Source organism: Geospiza fortis, unplaced genomic scaffold (genome assembly GCF_000277835.1).
Source record: "Geospiza fortis unplaced genomic scaffold, GeoFor_1.0 scaffold11, whole genome shotgun sequence".
In the NCBI taxonomy this organism is placed as follows: domain Eukaryota; kingdom Metazoa; phylum Chordata; class Aves; order Passeriformes; family Thraupidae; genus Geospiza; species Geospiza fortis.
This window is the reverse complement of record NW_005054304.1, coordinates 1,459,081-1,480,397: the sequence shown is the minus strand read 5'-3', so window position 1 is coordinate 1,480,397 and position 21,317 is coordinate 1,459,081. Positions and strand designations below refer to the sequence as shown.

Genomic DNA, 21,317 nt, shown 5'->3' with positions numbered 1-21,317 from the left:
CTGCTGAACAATGAAAATACTTCCTTCTCCCTCCAGCTATTGGTTAGAAAAGCCTTCCCACACATCCACTAGAAAAGATGCTGTAAAAAGGAAACACCTCATAAAGGTGAGCGACTGCATCATCACAACACATTTGTGCTGGGGGTGCACAGCTCTAAAGAAGGCTGCACATTACTGTCTCCAAGCTCCTTCTGCTCTCCACAACTCAGATGACAAGCTGAGAATAATTTCTATGTAGAATAAGTAATATCTATTAAAAATAACTATTTACACCATTAGACTGAACATAATATTGAATGATTTCAAGGCTACTCCCAGCTTTTCTTCACTGACATATTGGGCATGGCACAAGTGACAACGAAAAACTGGCAGTGGTACAATGACCTCTGGGCCAGGTACCTCTGCTTCCCCTCAGGGCAATGCAGATACACTTGTCAGAGGACTGAAAAACACCTGAAGCCTCCAAATTTCCCTGGAGCTGAAGATCTCTGCTGTGGGAGACCCTCCTGCCCTCACGACAGGGATAAAAATCAGACAAAAGCATCCTAAGCAAATCCTGGATGCCAACAGGATTTGGATTCCAGATTCTGATGGCCTCTTACCCTCTAAAACTACTGAGCCACGTCTCTGTAAATTAGTTTTTTAATTGCCACCATATATTAACCCCTCCACCACCTAATCTCTGCAGCTTTTGCTAGTTTTCCCTCATCAGACAGTGATGAAAACCTGGCAAACACAGCGCACATAAATGCTCTGGGCTTTTTTTCTCCTCCCTTAAATTAAATGAGGAGGGCACAAAAGAATATGTAAATTTACTTAACAGTCACAATGTTTATTACAACTGTACTTTAGACTGAAAACTGACAATAAGTTAGAAATACACTGTACTTTAAGGTCCCACAATTAACATTTTAAAATTATACTTCTCATTCAGATCAATGAATAAAATTCTTCCACTTAAACAGAAACAGAACTGTCACTTACACATATTAACATCTCTGAGTCTTAGTCACTGAAAATTTCTTGAGCTACTAAAAACTAAATCAAATACAATTCTTCACCTGAATATATTTTCTTTAACAGAAAGGTAACATGAATCAACAGGGCCTGAAATAAGCAGATATTAGTCTTCCCAGTTTAAAACGTTCAGATAATTTAGGAGCATATTGCACTGTGTAAATAATTTTATTTATTTTTAACTTGGGGAAGCCAAAAGGTTAAAAAGGGAAGTTGTCCACCATTCTTTACTTGTTTCCTATTATTAACCCCCAAATCACTGGTTCTTTGTAAAAAGTAACAGGACTAGACAGATAAAAATCTAAGGCTGAGTTAGCATGGTTGCAATGTTTAAAAAATAGAAGTTCTTGAATGCTTTCATAAATGCAACACTCGCCAGTCAGAACAAACTGGAGCTGTGATTTAATTTTTCCAATAATATTTTCATTGAACTAGAAGCAACAGATTAAACACCTTTGTATACAATGGTTTAATATCTGGAAAGCATCAAAAATAATACAGAAATTAACAACATACATGAGTGATACTAAGAAATTTGGCTTTTAAAAGGTTGCACACACCTACACACCTTCTAAATTCTGAATGCAAGGAAGCCAATGCAGAGCAATTATGCTGGAAAAGCCACTGCTGTTTATAAAACACTGTGCAGCTGTTGGAGGAGAGGGTTACAGTGACAAACAGCTTCCCTGCTACAAAGGTGGCAGGAAATCTATCAAACTGGACAATAAAATTGCAATTGAGTTTCTTTGGCTTTTTATAGCAGCTGCATGTATCTTGATGTGTAGCTCTGCAAAACCTATCCAATTGTGTAACACTGGTCCTTTATGTACTTGTTCTTTATCATAGAATGGTGTTATAAATTAGTGGCACGAACGGCACAGAGGGTTATAAAAAGGAAAAATAAGCAGTAACCCAATACAATTAGAGAGAAATAAGAAAAACCCAAACTGGTTATTCTCTTAGCAATGTTAAAGAAATATTTCTGTTCCCATAATTCCCACATTACTTTGAAAGCATGCTAGAAATCAAAAACATCTGAGATGCACTTAGCATCGAACAATTTGCCCACTGAATTATGCCTACACCTGGTTATGTGTGAATCTCTATGAATCTCAATAGTGGTAAAACAGGACACAAGACTTTAAAATAAGTAAAATTGACAGGATTAAAAAATCATTATAATTATCTGTTAATGTATAAGGACATTTTTCAAGACCTTTTTTGTGATTTATCCTAATTTATGTTTATGTAATTAACAGGCAGCTCTGAAGAATCATCTAGTTTTATATGGCTAGTAGCATGAATTGTACGTATTACTTACAAAAAAAGTTCACATGGAAAGTGCATAATAAAGGCCAAATTTTAAAATCTTGATAATGGCACCATCATTCATATCAATATTGTCAAGTTAGTTTCTGGTTGCTTTTGCTGTTTAAATATTGTCATTTAGGCTCCTGGAACTAGTATTAGTACTGATGTCCAAACAAACTGAATTCCTTTAGGAGTCGTTCAATACTCTACCACCACACTCTGCCCACACTCACACACTTCCAAACTTGCCATCATCCAGCTTCTTCTGAAATGGGCTGGAAGAACAGACAGATATTATACATTGACCAGAAAGTCAACAAAGCTGGACTTGGGAAAACTTACAGGGAGTTATTTCTACAACCAAGGACATCTCCCTATCATAGCATGCCAGGAACAAAAAATGAGAAACACAGACTGAAGTAGGTCATCTTCTCGTTCATGGTATTTCACAAAAACATGCAGCCCTTAAAATACAAATCAATAAACCAGACCAACATTATCTGTATATATCTATTTTTTTGGTCTTTTCTAAAACTGTGGGGTTTTGTTCTTGACATTTGGCCATGGCATTACAATAAAATCTTGCATGTTTTTCTCTAGGAACTTTGCATCATTGATTAGCCACATTAAGTCACTGAAAGGAATGACCAAAAATCCATATAACCTTTCTGACATAGATGTTGTTTAAACGAGATTTCTGACATTACATTATCTTACAAAAGGAGTCTAGGAATAGAACTACAGATTATAAGATAAAGTGCTAGCTAATTTCTAAATTCAAGATACCAAAGCTCTGACTAAGAGTTAAAAAGGTGGTCTTTTATTCACCTCTCCATCTTTCCCCAGGGACAATTCCCAGCGATTCCCAGCAATCACACACATGTTAAATTATGCCAGTTTTATATAAAAGCACATTGGTGATCTTTACTCTGGTTACAGCTTGCCAATTCACCCATGCTGTCTGCATCATGGGGCAAAGAAAGGAAACTGGTATTTGAAGACTGCAAAACCAACAAAAAAGCATATTAAGTATGGTCCAACACCAAAAATGTGATCTCTGTAAGGGTTAAAGTGTGGCCCTGGGCACTTTGCACAGGAATTCCACTGAGCTAAGTGACTGTTTAATGAAGTTATTTAACCCATTTTTATTACATAGATTTCTACAATTTTCTCCCATAGCCCAAGAATGCACTATGGCCCTCTGAATGCAATAAATAGAGCTGCAAAATAACAAGGTTCTTGCTGTCTGCAGAGACTGACCTTTTCTAAGAAAAAAAATTGTTCAAAATCCAAGATCTCAGAAATGCCAACAATTCTTTAGTATAATAAAGTGATCTTTTGCATTCACAGACATACTTTTCATACTGCAAAATTGCACACATTTAGAAATAGGTAATCTATCATTTAATTAATATTAAGTAAACATTCTGATAACCAAAATAATTTTGAGGTCCACACTGGCCTCATTCTAGAATAAGCCAGTATAAAATACCTTTTGTACTACTGTGCCTCATTCAAAGAGCCACCAATAACTTCTATGATGTAACTCTGGTTGTAACAACAACAAAATTCATACAGAATAATAACAAAGGGTAATAGTCTCATTCATGCTGCATGGATTTGCACTCTCACCCCATATTCCATGACAGTTTAACAGCAGAAGCATCTGCCTTAACTTGGATTTCTTTGCTTTTTACTCATTTGTTTTACAGCCTTTTGATGTTACTAAAAGGTATTTTTGTTGATGAATAGCTCTGGTGCGCCACCTTGTGTTGCTGCTGTTACTAAAAAGCAAGACCAGCACCGAAATTTTTCAGAAATGCTCCTAAAATTTGATTAATCTCACCTTTGAATGTGTGATTGACAGTGTATCCACCCACACACGCCAGCCACCCCACTCATATTTTATTGCATGGTACAGCAAAATCCGAAATATGGTGTACACCATCTCAGTTATCTTCTGCTCCTCAGAAGTCTTTGGATTAAAACAACAAAGGGAAAGCATCCACTCCTGCCAGACAGAGCACTGCAACAAACTCCTGCAAAACACACACATGCTACTGAATCATATTATAAAATATATCTTAGAAACATATACAACAGCTAAGTCAAGAATCCAACATGCTTTAAAAAATTGCTACATGCAAAACTTCCCTAATTTTTCATACTGACACCTTTGCCAGAGCACAGAATTTGCTGAAACAGCAATGACGCTGTATCTGCCCTCATGAGTTTAATTTACTAGGAGACTTTGTTATTTATTTTATATACTTGTGCATAGAGCAAGCCATCTTACCTCCTGTTTTCTCTGCTGTTATTAAACAGTTTAATCATATCTGAGAGAAAGGCTCGCCGGACCTCCAGAGTTTCTGGACACTGTGGAGAATTACGGATCAGGATTGCAATAACCTTCAAAATCTCTGAAAAACAGTTCATGAGTAACAAAATATTAGGACTAAGCACAGCATAAAACACAAGGCCTCTTTCAACAGTGTTTGCACAAGGAAACTAACATTACATAAAGAAGTTTTATACTGAGAAAAAGCACATCTCTATGGGAGAAAAAGGTTTAAGTACAACAAATGCCTTCTTCCAATACTTTTCAAACCTAGTCACCCATCAGGGGGATTTGTATACCTCTAAAGAAAATGGAATTCATTGAATTACCATGTTTAAGCAACACAAATATTACTGCATGACAACTGATAAGCTATCAGAATCTGTCAGAACAATTTTTACATGAGGTTCACATAAAAAAGCATCCTTCAGAAACCAATATATGAGACAAATGCTCTACCTTATGAGATTTTGCTCTACCTTAACAATACTGAATTTTCAAATAATGCGACCAACTTCCAATTAAACTCATCAGTTTCTGTTATGAAAAAAACATTCTAATATAAAATTTTATCTCTTATTATCACATAGTTTCTTCTTTTTAAGAGGTCAAAATTCAGGGTACATCACACTTTTTGAAGCAGAGGGGCAGTGACTTTTCTTGTTACTTTAAAAGAAGTCAACTTTGTAAATGAATTAGGTGTAATTTGAACACAGTCACTGTGATAGTTGCAGTTCATCTTGTACAACTTATTTAAAGAGAAATTCCTTATCTGGTAACAGTAATGATCTAAAAAAGGGACTCTCAAAGTCACTCTTCCTACCAGACCTACATTATTTCAGAATCAACTTAGTCCCCATATAGGTCTATACTGACCACAGCAGTGACTGTCAACTCCAAAAATCTTAGGAGAAAGCAACAGAAACATGCTAACATCTCTTGCTTCATATGAATTTACCAGAAGGAAAATGGCATAATGCAACCAGATTTCTTTCCTCCATATCTGCTTTGCTTTCTTTTCTCTTCCCCCCCTTTCCACCTGAAGTAAACTTACAACTGCGACCTACATTTAATGACAAAGCAGCAACAAAAGTGAAAAATCTGTTATTTCTCCAGAAAAAAGTTAACTCCCAAAGCTATCATAAGTCCATTGTATTATGAACAGAACACATTAATGATGTATATAATTCAGGAAAGGAGACCAGTATTTTCTGTCAGTTCAAAAGACATCTAAAGTTTGGTATCAAGATATTTCCAATAAAGTAAGCTAACCAAAATAGTGAGCAGATACATTTCTCCTATTCTCCATCTACCATTGTCTTACTGAATTGAATTTAAGATGAAAGGTGTTTCCATATTTTAGGTAATTTAGTCTCACATCACTAAATAATGCATTCAAAATTTTGCTGGAACCTTCGCATGTATTAAATCAAAGTATCCAGTGCATAAAAGTCTTGAAAAATCATTTCATAATGTGACTGCACAGCCAAAAAAGGTGAGCTATGAACTAGAGACACATAAAATGTATTTCAAAAAGCTGTAGAGACATCCTGTGTACATAACTCCAACCAAATACAAGTAATCTGTCTTTTAGAGTGAAAAAAATGTAAAACTGAGATTAGAAGACTGGTAGACTGGTAATTAATAAGCTTGTTCATTGGTGGGATTTTTTTAAAGCAGACTTTTCTTAAGGTAGCACTTAAAAATGTGTATCATACTTACGAGGATTTTGTATCTTCACCGTTGAATCTGGGTCAGGATGTTGTTTATGTATTACTTGAGTGCAAATTTGTTCAGTCAGAATCTAGCAAGAAAGAAGAAGATGCCATATCAATGTACATGAAGACAGCTTACTGAAAAATAGTTGGATGCAGCACAATCAACATCATTCTAAAAATCATCCCAAAAAATCCCCACTAACTTCCTTGATAATTTAATTCATCCTGTTTCTAAATCTCTATAAGCTGCTTTATTCTTTTATTTCTCTCTTAAGTGCATACTGTTATTTAAAGTATACTGGAAGATGAATGTGAATCTAACCAAAGCAATTATCCTAAGGCAAGATCATTGCTATAATAAAATTCCACATCTACATGAGCATCTGGTTGAGACATACAGGTTACTCATTATCTAGAATTGTTCATAATGAGCATAACCAAGTTAAGGAGGGGATAAATCCAAAGTAGTGAGCTTTGGGGGGAAAAAAAGCAGCATTCAGCTGCATCACACTAAGGTTTAGTGTCATCTGGAACATATCAGCAAAAATATGTAAGCAATTTTCTAACAATGTCTTACAAGTAATTAGAAAGATTGAATTCTAACTACAGTGTATGACTACCTCAAACAGGACATTGTATGTGGTCATGGTGAATAAGCTTGTCTGAAGCATCAGCCTTTCAGCCAACAAAGAGAACAATCCATGTCCAAGCATGACTTCAGCTTTCCTCCTAAAATGGTAGAGAAAGATTAAAAAACATGCATTCCATTTGCTTTAGGGGAGAAAAAGTTTAAAACATGTGCCTCAAGAAATACAAAATCAGTGTTAAGATATTTTTCTTGTTTGTCCCTTAAGTCTTTCACCTTTGGTGAACGAAAAGGGAAGTGTTCAGATTCTGAAAGGACAAATCATTCCCTGAAGGTAGCCACCTTTCTTCCACAAACGAGGTCCACTCACCCATAGGCCCAAAGAGCTGAAACACAGCCTTGGGGATTTCTGGACAAACACTGAGGAAAGCACACCTTGGCCCTCACGTCACTCAAAAACACAACCATGGACAGCAATCTCAATAGTTATCTACCATCACTGTCAACTCAAGACACATTAAACCTAGTTCTCAGTAACATGGGGTTCCCATCTCACCAGTCTAATTCTTGCTATTGATTTCACTGGAAAAGGGTCACTTTAAAAAGAAGGAGGCCATACTGCAAGTAACTATTCAATCAGCTTGATAAGGAGTGATAATGCCTGGACACCAGCTGCCAGCAACAAGCAATTCCACCATATCAAAACGACATTTGTGACAAATAGACTGAGAGGTAGTTGAAGAAGAGTAGCTCCTATTCAGTGAAGCCTATTCAGTGATTAACCTCCATTATAGCTTTTTTCCCCTTTACACACAAATGTGTGTATATACACCCAATAATTTATACCCAGCATAACAAATAGAATGTCTGTGTCATTACCTACCTTTACTCCTTCCTTTCTTGGGAGGTTTAGTTTTAAGACCCAAATCAGTACTTACTTCGGAGAAAGATGCTTTAAGAAATATCCCATCACTTTCAGAGCTTGCACTCTGATGCCTTCACTTTGTGATGCTAAAAGCTTGTAGACAACCCTAAGTGGAGAAAACACATTGGTCTTCTGTCAATGTGAAGAATAACAAATGCAGGTTTTTGCTCCTTGCAAACCTCTCATAAAAACTTAAGACCTCTAAATGTATTTATCAGTTACATCCAATTTCTTTGATCACTTACTTCTTAGACAGTCAAGTGCTTAGGGCCACATCACTATCTGATTCTAGTTGGACTGTGCTTCATAGTATTCAACAGATCTTTAAGTCTGTGAAATACAATTTCACTTATCTACACGGACTACTAAGATATTTTTAAAAAAACAAAATATTAATTTCCAAATGTTCCATGAAATCATATTGGAACAGAAGGCGCAGTACTTATCCTTTACCATAAATAAGATAAAAATTTTGAAGAAATTTGGATCATTTCACTGGGGGGAAGGAAAAAGCCTACCTAATTTAAACAATTTTGGAGAGCCTTTCCAAAATTATTCCATGTTACAATACTGCATTTTAGAACTGCACGTTTTAGAGTTCAAAGGACTTTAAGTTTTTAGGCCTTATCTATACATAACTGAGCACTCATCAATAGTTACGTACTTTTATTTTTATATACCCAAAAACAATTCTCAGGACACCTGAACTAAGACACAAAAAAAAAAATAGTTTTATACCAGATACCAGAATTAAAGGTAAAACCTAAGGTGATTAAAAAACAGTTATGTATAACAAATAATTTATCATGGAGAATGCTGCAACCACAGAAACTATAGAAGGAAAGAAATAAGCAAAACTTATGATGCACTGGCCATTCAAGCAATAGAATCCATTTCTCTTTTCTTTACAGAACACTATCAGGGTTTCGTAATTGTATAGAGGAAAAGCATTTCCTTTTTTTTTTCTTCTCCCCAATAGATTGGCTACTTTAACATTTTAATTTTAAGAGAACTCCAAATATTTATAAAGTTTTGGAAAATTATTTTTAAATTTCAAGATTTTCATGCCTTAATTGCAAAAAGTAGATGTATCAAGAAGCATACAAACAATCCATTAAGTGACTGGAGACAATACCAGAGCAAGGAATGTAACAAATGAGACAGGAAAACAAAGTGATTTCTCACTGTGGAGTGACTATTCATGCTGACTTGCTCATATACTTGTTAACAAAAAATAAAAGCACCTACTGCTAGTTGTTAAATAAAACCAAATGTACTGCATTGGAGACCCAACCTGACATTCAAATACTTTAGTATTTAGAGGTCTTTATTAGTTTCCCATACATAACACATCACCATACAAAGGAAATCAAATCTGATGAATATGGGTAAAAATAAAAATAAAAATCAGTCTAGCACTAAAAGGGGAGAAAACAGTTAGAAACATGCCTGAATGCAGTCTCTTGAGAAAGGGCAACTGGAAAAAGAATATATATAAACAGGGATTAACCAGTAGGTGCAACTAAATGTAAGAAATGAGACTCTGCCTTTACACAGTGAGAGAATTACTATTCCTCGTACCCTTCTATGAGTTGTCCTCACATTTGTTTGCCTGTACCAATTTTTTCCCCACTGTGTTCAGGCAGGCTCCTGTAAAATCAGGGAAGTTCAATACCATGACCACACTCTGAGAGCCACAAGACAAAAGGAGTCATAACTTTACTCCTCCAGCAGATTTTCTACTTGTACAAGTAGAATTTGCTACTTCCCCTACTTTTCTCTCACGATAGTGTTAAACACTTTTTTTCTATTTGTTGGGGAAAAGATTCCAAACAGTGCATAGCACAAAGTGCTACTTTTAAATTAAAAAAAGTTTTTCTGGAAAAGTCACACAGGAAAAAAAAAAAAAGGGCAGAGAACTAACAAGGATCAGAAGACATCTGAATCAATTTTTGTCAGCCCCTTTCCAGTTCTAAGACATCTGTAGGAATGGGGGGCTGAAGGCAGAGCGCCAGTAGAATGAAGACTTCAATGCACAAACTGAAATGGATCACTCCCTGTTTAAGTGTGACTGGCAGCTTGGAAACATTAAAAAAAAACATTGATAATAAATCCAACAGCACCTCTTGTCAAAATGAACACCTGGACCCAAACATCTCCCAAGATGAGGAGTCTGATCACACACTGATGAGAACCACTCAGATTTCACGGGAATTCTTGCAAGCAACAGTATGGTCAAAACACTTTCTTTTTTCCCACTTAGAAAATTCAAACTTACTGTAATCCATTCCTCTGATCAAATGCAGGAATCATAGAACCAGGATGCTCTGACATCAGAGCAACCAGCAACTGCAAGACATCCATTAGATTGTCATCCTGTTGGATAAAAGTTACAAATTTGAATTCACAACACACACACACTAGAACATTGTTTTGGCTAAAAGAACCACTAGAAAATATTTCAAAAGTATGTGGCAATTAATAATAAACTAAGGACCACATCACTTTGGCCAGGATCAAAAGAACTATAGCTCTAAAGGCAAGTGCAGGAGAGAACATTGCAAAAAATACACTTAATTGTTTAGGGTGAAAAGTGATATATCAGTGTCTGGGATGTAAGGACTTGACAGGCAATGGAAATTTAGACCATGTTACTTCCTTCCACACATATGCTCCTCTGTTTGCATGTGTATTTCCCAATCCTTTCCTGCACAGGAGCTACAAATAAACTGCTGCACATTTTCTGGGGCACAGGGTGGTGTTTAATGAAAAGTTTCTACTCAGAAATGTCCAAACCATGAGGAAAAAAATACTACCACCTGCCACAGACAATATTTTAAATGAGTAATTCAAGTCGCTTAGTAAATTTTTCCATACTTTTAATTTAAAGCACTCTAAGCTACAGTTCATTAAATTGTTCCAAGTTCATTGTAACTAAAAATAACCTCAGAAATAACAAAATGTAACTGTCTTTTCACATACTCTGTAATATTAAAATGAAAGTTTATTTTAAAACAAAAAGAGTCCACAAATAAAACACTGACCAACACTTTTGAACAAATACTCTGATTCTTTACTCTAGAGTATTCTGTACAAATACTCTAATACTCAATTAGAAAAATCAGTTTTACATTCTCCTGAACAACTCTGTTCACCTGATGATATTAACAGCTGACATTACAGATGCTATCACTGTTTAGCCATATGAGAAGGCTAAATTTTACTTTTTTTGTTGATGTTTTTCTGAATCCACAGTTAGATTGTGGGATTCAGCATTCATGGATCTTTGACACATGAGTATGCAAACTGCCAAGATATTTAAAACATCGCATCTCATCTGAAGGCTATGTAAAACTTCTGCTATTTCACTTCACTCTTATATGATACCAATGGTCTTATTATTTACTTCTCCACATAAAGTAGAATTGCTTGACTATGGTAATACCAAGTAGTAGTAACCAGCACAGAGAATAAAATGGAAATATAGGTGGTAAGCAAAATTCTTTAAAAATACAAAAATCTATACTGCTTGAAATGAAGTTCAATTAATTCCTTATTTTACTCATTTCAAGCACCCTTACAGAGATGAGATCAGTTAGATTTATGTCTCCATTTCCCTTGTCTTTGATGTTGCATCTGGCATAAAGTGCCTTTTCCTGGTGCTAAAATATGAAGATGCAGATGTATCAGTGGTAACCAACATTTTCTCCCAATTAAGTTTATATGTTTCGCTTAGATGCCATTAACATACATCTTTATTTTTTTAATGCATGTTTTCAATTTTACTGCTTTATTTAAGAACCAAAATAAAAAGGAGAGGGAAAAGAAAACAAAAAATATTACTTAGGCAGCCTAAAACAAGGTTTTGACTTTTTTTAAAGTCAGTCTCACCATCTGTTTTTCTGCTTGGTAAATTGGTTTGTAGAACATAAGAAACCATTTTGACTTACTGGCTTAATGAACTTCAATCTAACATTGAACATAGTGCTTAAATCACTGCAAGAATATTGGCATATCAGCACACTACTCTAAAGAATTGGACAATGTTTGCTACTTCCTCTGCAGAGCCATCTTGTGGCATAAAGGGGGTTATATTTGAAATTAGTCAAACATTTGGTCACAAACAGCACTTGTATGCCATTCTTCATAAACACATCCCCCAAATTAAAAATTACCTCATGTATAGTAAGCAGGTAATTGAGGATAGCCTGCAATTCATCTTCTTTTATTCCATAGTCCTTTAAAAACAAACAGGTTTTAAGTATCACCTTTCAAGCACAGAATGCCGTTTCCAAAAAAAGCATTGTTACAAGAAATGTTTGTATCACAAAGCAAGTACCACACGACAAATTTCCTTTCACTTGATCCTGTAACAGCTTCATAGCTGCAAGGTAGCTTCTTCCCTGCCCCCAGAAGTACCCACTGAATGCCATAAAAGTGTTTTAAAGCAATTTCAACACAGGCATAAAAACAATATAAATAGCAATATAGTATATGAAATTGTTAGAGTAATACATGTTAATTGATACAGTCAGTTTGAACTGAGAGCTTCCTGTTAATAGAAGCATTAAATTGAGGTAGCATAAAGGACTCAGAAGCAGATCTGGAAGTTAATTATAAGCCTCTTAACTAGATCCATATCTATGTTTAATTCATATTTTCCACTAGAGAAGCCCATCTTCAGTTGCTATCAACTTTGAAGAAATCTCAATCATTTATGGCACCTATGCCAGCAATATGCCTTGAGGTATTCCTTGTGAAAATAAAAACCATCAGTTTCTAAGAACAGGATGAGGGTAGGCAAAAGCAGGCTTCTTCACTTTTGGGGCTTTTATTTTTTAAAGCAAGTCTTTCATTTCCCAAAAAGATTTTGCACCACTATGTATAAACAGAAAACTTGCCAAAGGTTCAAACTCATCAAACTTTTTCAACGGATGTTCTATTTATTTTTGTGCTGGTTTTGGTTGGGGTAGAATTGATTTACAGGAGACAGCACACACTATGGCTTGGATTTGTGATGGAAAAAGTGTTGATAACATAGAGATATTTTTGTCATTGCTGAGCAGGGCTTACACAGAGACCAAAAACTTATGAAGGTCATGAAGAGCCTATAAGTAACAGAGTTACTGAATTCCAATATTCCTCTAATGTCCAAGAAACAGTTGTGAAACTTACTGAGTCTTTCTTATCCTCCTCTGTCCCAGTGACCCACAGCACAGAGTATCAAATGTTTCTATTTAGTCTTTAGGCACTTATCACATAGCTGATACTGGTCATGTTAAAAAAAATTAAATACTTTTTTCCCCAACAGTAAACATTTCTAAGCGAATAACAGCTCCACTTCTAATAAAAACAGCTTAAAAGGGGAAAAAAATGCATCCTTTAGCACTGCTGTCCGTGGCAAGAACCATAACAAAAAGAAGCACCTTACATGGCTGTTTCTGTTTATTTGCTATCACAAAATTCAACGTGTTTAAACCATGTTAGGCATTTCTTTGTGAAAGGAAACTCAAATATCCTACCCTAATTTAAAGGTATCCTACCTTCATGACTAGCTGTTTAATGAACATCAACAAAAATGCTCGCAGGGATAAAATCTCCTTCTGAGTAGGCCGTGGACCATCTACAAAGAAAAAGTAGATATATAAAATAAAAATTAACAGTCGTTATTAGCACAGACAGCATTTTCACAAAAAGGAAAATAAAAGGCATTTTCTGGGTGAAGAGGGCACAATTCTAAGTCTTCCGACCCTCTATTTCAGACCACAAAACTCCACTGTGTTTTATCACTTTTTATTAGCAAAATGTCTGAATAGTGAGGTTCCATTAAGGCTTCATCTAAATTCTGATGATTTTAACGTTTCCTTGTAGTGCTATAAACCAACTTCATGCAAGGAATAAGACTGATACAAGAGCTTTAGGTCAGAATTTCCAAATTTCAAATTTTTGCAGTTTACAGGTTTTTCTTAAGTTCCACCATAGCTCAAAGCAAGAGCTACATAACTATTCACTGGCTAAATGCACAAAAATCAATCTTACAATGCCATGTATAAAGAGTACCTTGAAAGACATGACTTAAATTTTTAACACAAAGTCAAAAAGGACTGGCTTCTGCCATCTCTGTCTAAAGCAGACTTTCGAAGAAACATTTTAAATATCCAAACACTCAGTAGCTCCCAGGAGAGGCAAGGTTAAAAAAACAGGCACAACCAAGTGTCAAAGACAAGTAAAAGCTTAGGTACAGAAAGCAAATGAAGTGCTGCAAATACATTTTGGGGGACAGTTTTTACATTTGCCTGTAGGGTCACACTTCTCATGATCTTAATCATCACAGAAAAGCAAACCATCTAGAGAATGAAAGTGATCATATGAGTCTGGTTGTATAAAGCATAGGCCCATAGGCACATTTGGTTTAAGAACAGTCAAAATAAGCCATTAAACTGCATTACTAAGACTATCCTACTCATCCACTTGCCTCAGGCTCAATAAACGAGTTACGAAACTAAGTAAATCCACGAGAGACTAAAAAGAAAGGAGAAAACATGCATGCTTTGCTTCTTAAAAGATGAAAAATACTACAAAACAATCCTTACAGCCCTCCAACAGGCAGGGCTGGTAATTTTGAGAAGTTGGTGGCAGGAAGTCAGACTCATCTAGGGAGCACTCACTCCTAGTAAATCTAGCTCTCTCCCATCTTCTCTCTCTGAAATTCCAAAAATAACAGAGAAAGACCATATTCCCAAGCACAGCTCTAATGTTCCAACATCCTACCATTTCTCTGACCACCTCTGTCTAATATCAGTTGACATAGGTGTCTGATGACAGAGGATATGACTTCTAAAGAAAGCTTCCTATAGATTGTGCAAAAAAAATCTTTCAAGGACAAAAGCACACCACTCACACTGTGACAGGGAACCCACCCGACTGAAAGGTAATTATTTCTGAAGAACTGATGGTTCTATTCTAAACATTGCAAACACAACCTTTTTAAAACAAACATCAGATTGTGAGAATAAAACTCAAAATATATATATATATATATCTATATACACACGTACATACCTATGCCCTTGGGAGTTATCCCACTGCGATCCTGAGGGTTCACCACCCAGTAATAATACTTGAGGGTGTGCATGACCAGAAGAACTGTCCCAACCCGCCGGATTGCTCCATAAATGTTAACAGTGGCAATGAACTCGGTAGACAGGTAAGTGTACAGGGTCAGCTGAACCTACACCACCAGTCAGGAAACAAAAAATCATCACACCTGAATTACAGCATGTCAGACAACTGAATTCTTATGTTTCATCTATCAAAATGTCCTAAATAGATTTTCTCTGCACAGCTTAGTCTTAAAATCTCTGAAAACTGATGAAATATTTAATTATATTTATGAAACTGTGCAGGGCTGGTAATAAAGTTTCAACTGCAAAGTTTTGATCAAAGTTGTTCACTGTCAGAGAACAGAAATTCACCAAAACAAAAAATACTCACTTCCAATTTATATCAGGACTTAAAATCTGAAAACCGAGATAATTTCCTTTTCAAAAATTGCTGAGTTTTTCCCAGCTAACCCATGCAAACTTCCTTCCCAGTCTGGGTCAAAGGTCTGTTCTGCAGAACGCTACAAGTTTCCCAAATCCCAGAAAACCCTGAGAGTCTGCAAAACTTGACAATTATATGCAGCAAAGCAGAGCCTGAAGACAATTCCTGGATGATTTGTGTTGTGGAGCCAGGACCCATAATTCTTTGAAGTTAAGGCTTAGTTTCAACACTTCCAAATCAATACACCAGAAGATACCTTATTGATAAGAATAAGCAATTTTACCTGTGCTGGGATATGAATCCATATTGCAGGATTCAGGAGAACATGATCACACAGCTGCTTCAGCAGGGGTACCCCATTGTGTAAATTGCTCAGGTATTTTGAGAAGGCAAGGCAAAGTTCTAGCACAGCTCTGGTAACGTGAGCTTTGGAAGACTGCAAAAGAAAATTTGCTTAAAGAGAGCCCTGCAACAGTCTAGGAAAAGTATTTAACTCAAGAAAAAATTCAACATTAATACAAAACATTAAGGAAGATTTACTTTACCTTTTCTAGGCTGTGTCCTATCACAAGGAAGCCTTTACAGGAAAGCATCTGTTCTTGCATAGCAATAGAGTTCTTCAACAACTCCATGATGAATGCCAGTAAAGTAGAACTGGAAAACATGTTTTAGTAAACAAAAATGTGTTAAAGGGTTACAACAAGACAAAGTATTTCCAAATTAACACTCCCATCACACAATCCTGAGATACATGTTAAGTAAATGTTCTGTTATGTAAATCAGAAATTTTAAAACAAAAAGCAAGAGTAAATTTTGAATGCTTGCTTCAAAAAACTTCTTTATTTTATTAATGCTTTTCTAACTTCACATTCTGAACTCTGAGATAAGCATAAAAGCAAAATCCTTCTGAATTCTTGCAAAAAGGCAACAGTTAAGTTTGTACTACTCTCTGCTTTATGTTTCAACTACAAACTCCTGCAAGATCAGTTACAATTGCCATACTTCTTAAACTATCAGATGAGCAAATATTTTTCTAGACACAGCTTTGCTGTTGTGCTGCTGCCAGAGGTAATATTCCTGTCAAGCCATTACTGTCTGTGGGTAAAGACTTCAACCAGTTGAAAACCCCTGTATTGCTAGGCCAATTTGCAACTCCATCAAATCCCTGACTTGTCACACGGATGTCCAAGTCTGAGCCAGCTCAGGAGACACCCAGACACAAACAGATGGGAAACAATATGGATACATATCATCTTTAAACAGTCGTGAAACTACAAATGCAATGAATCAGAGCAATTACACCAGAATTCTAAAAAGCAATGCCCTTTGCTTTTACTTCTGCTCTTTAATTTAGAAGCTCTAGAGCTTCACCAGCTTCTGTGTCTGGGTGTTCAGAAGTTGGATGGAATTGAAACAGAGCTCAAACCAGAGGAAAAGCCTAGCAGCAACACTAAGTAACAGTATCTTCCAAAAATCTGAAGGTTAAAACAAAACGAAGAAAAATTCCAAGGAATAACTTCATGTTGCTGAAAAATTCACCCTTCCTGGAGTTTCTCTTGAAGCCTTCCCCAGTGAATTCTCTCCATGACAGGAATAAGCTCAAGAGAATTACCCTTTATTCTGCTACACAAGAGAAAAAAAAAAAGTTGTCAACTATAAAATTTGTGTACATTTTGATTCTCTAGGGGCTCTCACAGAACATGTGGTGCAAACAAGTACATCACTTTGAGGTCCTGCCTGTAACCTTTTTGTTCTTAGACATAATTCACTGTTGCACAAGACAATGCCAACTACTCTGCCATTGGATAAAGCAATAGGCAATTTCCTTTACTTCAAAGGAACAAAGCCCAGGACACTGCAAGTAGATGCACTCACCAAACAGTTGTGTCAATGTGGTCAGAGGAATATTGCCTATAGTCCAACTGTGCAAAGAGAGGGAAAAGCACCTGCACTCCTCCAATGGAGTGCAGGGCACTTTGGATGGAGTGCGTCAAGACTGCTTTCACATCCTGACAAAGCAAAAACATGAAATATTGAAATCTCATTCAGACACTGATTGTTAAAATAGCCTTTAATTTCTTCAATATAAAAGCTGTATTATTACCAAAAAAAAAGAAACAGTAAAAACAAACTGGCTGCCACAGTCACACTAAATGCACAGTATGCCTGACCTACTGCTTTAGCTATAGATACTTCTAGATACAGATCTACAGTGCAGAGCCTCAGGTGAATATACAGGAGGTAGCATTCAAAGCACAGGGGAGAATAGGATTTCATATCAACAGGGCAAAGGACGGGAGACAGGGAACATCTGTAGGGGAGTGCACATGTCAGAAGTGAGGAAGAAGGATTTTTTTTCCAAAGCTAACCCAGCCTTTGTATTTATTAATAGAATAAATTTTTTTCTTGGGATTCTTTGGCATCCTCTTTAGTTCAAGAAACAGGGGCAGGTCCAACGCAAAAATCCCAACCTATACGCAATTCCATATCAAAATCCCTATAAAACTGGATTTTAGGTTTTCAAACAGAAATCATTTGTACCCTCCAGATCTATGAAAATGTTGATTTACCTGCAGCATGAGGGCATGTGGTGAATGAACAAAAATAGAAGGGTTATCCTTAGGGGATGACTCAAGACACAGCTGTGCATCTGTAGCCCTTGGATTGTACATAAAAGCAATAGCACTGGAGAGTTTGCCATCATATAGCAACAATTTGTGATGTTCATCGAGGAAGAGATCACTTTCTGCCTTGAACTTGAACGTTCCCTGGATTGGGAAGCAGGGTTGAGGAGGGAACGGAGAAAAAAATTAGATTAAGCACACCGAAGATAAAGATCAGAACAACTACTGCAAAAATGATTAAAATATTGCTTCTTTAATTAAGCAGTATTTCATAAAGAAAGGTTCTCATAAGAACCAAAGACTCGTAAGACTCAAAGTCAATTTTACAGCATTAATATGTCAGAATTCTTTTGTCCCCTGAAGAGTGTCATTGCCAGGATGGTGGGTAATGTAAAAGAACCACATCAGCCTGGAAACAGCAGGATTGTCAGCAATGTTCACTCAGAAGGAACTACTAATTGAGGAGCAGATAGAAAAGGAACCATCTTTTTTAGCGTATGTTTGTACAGCTGCTGGGGAACAACAGCCTTCAATTAGTGCCCCTCAGGCTATGACAAAACAAATAATAAACCACTGCAACAAAACCAATCCTCAGCACTAACTTCACACATTAAAAAAAACCCACTAGCACAAGCAAGTATAAAGCCACATTTCTAAAACAAATACATCATAACTGATCTAAAGTTTCCAGCCTCAATGAAAAAGTGAACCCAGTCAGAGATAACAGTTGTGTTCTCCCTCTCCCAACCACCAACACAGAAATTCTGAGAAGCAAACAGGAGCATCATTCTTTTTGTTTTATAAGAAATCAAGAAACTGAACTAATGCTTACTTGTAGCTTCTCAGGCCATACATAGGCTTACAGAAGAAACTTAGAAGAGTTTAATAAAAATATTACACTGTAAGATCATTTTTTTTGGACACAGAGGTGTCACAGCATTCTTAAGACCCACCATAAAGAATTAAACTTAGGAAAGTCAACTCTAAGATACCTTATATCCCAGGCCAAGCTGATAAATGGCAAAGATCTGAGCAGCATTGAGAGCTTCACTAAAAAGGTAAACAGATGTCATCTGCCCGCAAAACACTCGATTGGCATCTGCTGTTTCTGAAGAACCCAGGAAACATTTATCAAACGTCTGAAAACAGAAAACAGTAACAGGGTTTAATCCATGCTACACAAGCAAATCGTGCAAAAAATATGCATTTCACAGGGAATATTTTTACATAAACAAGTACTTGAGGGCCTCAGCAGAAACAAGTATTAAGTTCTGAGATGCATAAAACCACAATTTATTGTTTTAAAAAATTATCATTTTTATTTCAACATTTTTTAAAAGGCATAAAATGGGGGAGGTTTATGAATAAAATGGCAAAGAATATCTATGTAATTCAAGATGATCAGCTGTAGACAGTGTGCAGGGATTACTCACATCACTGGTGTTGACAAACCACGTTATTTCCCCATAAGATGCCAGTTCCCCGTTCACGTAACACCGGAGTTCGCTGTTCTTCCAGCGGTTATAGATGTGCACTATAGTCACCATGTACCACTAAACAATAAAAAAACAATTGATATAACCCTATAAACACTTGGGAGTAGCTTAAGCATTCAAGTGGGGCTTGGAAGAACAAATTCAACTCTTTATGTGAATTAAATTAAGACTGAAAGATGTATTTTAAGTAGAAAAGATTAATAAGTCACTGGTGAGTTTTCTTGCATTGCTATGTCAAAGAATAATACGCCATTCCTTGCACAAAGGGGCTTGAAAGGTATTTACGGCATATAACTCCAAAAATCTTTATGACAATGCAGAGCCAAATTTACACTGAAACTACTCTGTAAATAAGTTCTAAACTGAGCTACTCTTAGCAGGATGGACTACTACAAATGCCATTCCAAAGAGCAAGGATGGCTCCAGACTAAAGCCTCTCAAAGGCTGTGCATGTCAAATTATCACAAACAGAATCCATATTTACAGCAGGGGATTACTGATAAGGAATTCCTGAGGAGGTCTGTTCTCCCACAAGATGTTTACATCAATTCCAGAAACATTACAGAATATCTAAGTGAAAAAGGGAACATCCAACATCACACAACACTACCTAATAGGCAAGTCAGCCTTGAACACCAGTAATAAAATCAACTCATGTTTTAGTTGTAAAATTCAAAAGAAACAAGAATTCAGAACACATATTTGTTTTGCACGTTCCAGTGGAAACATTTTTCTATAGAAAGATGAGATTAATCAACAGCTACAACACAGACTCCCAGGCTACAATTTTAGACTCGTGAAACATGTTTGAATGATTTTATTATTTTCACTCACCTTTTGTGGCTTGAAATCAAATTTTACACAGTGCTGGAAACCTTTTCCCTTTGATTTTATGGACGTTATGATCAAGCAGCCTCCAACAAAGTGAGCAGAATAACCAAGTCCTTTGTTTGTTCGAAAACTGACAAATCAGAACAAAATCAGCACAGACAGAGATGGATGCAGAAATCATTGAAAAATTAATAGAAACTGAACATTAGCAATATCAGCTTTACATAATACTCACCAATATAAATAAGGCTTATCCTTATCCACATTAATATTATTTACAGGATCCATTCTTAGCCAAGTGTGGAAAGTAAATCCATTCTGGTAGGGCCACTTGGCTATAGGAGGTAAGGCAATAGCCTGAAGAAAGCAAGAAGTTATTCATGTAGAAAGATCAACACAACAGTAAAAGTGTGCAGCTTAAGATACACTCTACAAATATATGTGGATAAACAGAGGCACACTGCAAATGTATACAGTTCCTCTATACTGAAGAAAAAAAAATCTGGCCTAATTTCTGTTCTCTTTGTACTTGATAAATATTAAAAATTGACCTTTATATCACAAAAAAGTTTATTAATAGCAACCTATGCTTCAAAACTTAAATGCTTTAGTGAAAGCCTTATGGAATAACAACTTCTCAAAGTGCAAATTCAGACTGGTTTGGTTTTATGGTAACCTGACAGAATAATCAGTTCCATTTCACATATTGTTGGTATTCAGGAAAATAACTGATCATAAAGGGAAAGTTGGCCATATTTCACTTAATAAATTATTTTCTTTCCTGAAATTCATATTAAAGTAGGCTTCCAGAGAGCATAACACAGAAATTCAAACTTCCTCAAATGAAACACAATGCAATCTCGCCAGGCAAAAATCTTCATATCAAACATTGTGCTTTTAGTGCAAAGCCCTTGAGTTACAAACCA

The 21,317-nt window shown here is 36.1% G+C and overlaps 1 protein-coding gene across 1 annotated transcript in view; it reads right to left on the bottom strand.

The window, feature by feature from the left end:
* Positions 1-21,317, bottom strand: part of LRBA (LPS responsive beige-like anchor protein) — a 366,680-nt gene that overhangs the window by 300,713 nt on the left and 44,650 nt on the right. Inside the window, 17 exon segments of the mRNA XM_031066497.1 lie at positions 4,175-4,367; positions 4,625-4,748; positions 6,389-6,470; positions 7,005-7,113; positions 7,909-8,001; positions 10,174-10,271; positions 12,071-12,133; positions 13,439-13,518; positions 14,958-15,126; positions 15,724-15,876; positions 15,986-16,094; positions 17,316-17,449; positions 18,011-18,208; positions 19,057-19,203; positions 19,498-19,617; positions 20,395-20,521; positions 20,627-20,748. Coding sequence (XP_030922357.1) covers positions 4,175-4,367; positions 4,625-4,748; positions 6,389-6,470; positions 7,005-7,113; positions 7,909-8,001; positions 10,174-10,271; positions 12,071-12,133; positions 13,439-13,518; positions 14,958-15,126; positions 15,724-15,876; positions 15,986-16,094; positions 17,316-17,449; positions 18,011-18,208; positions 19,057-19,203; positions 19,498-19,617; positions 20,395-20,521; positions 20,627-20,748 — 2,121 coding nt within the window.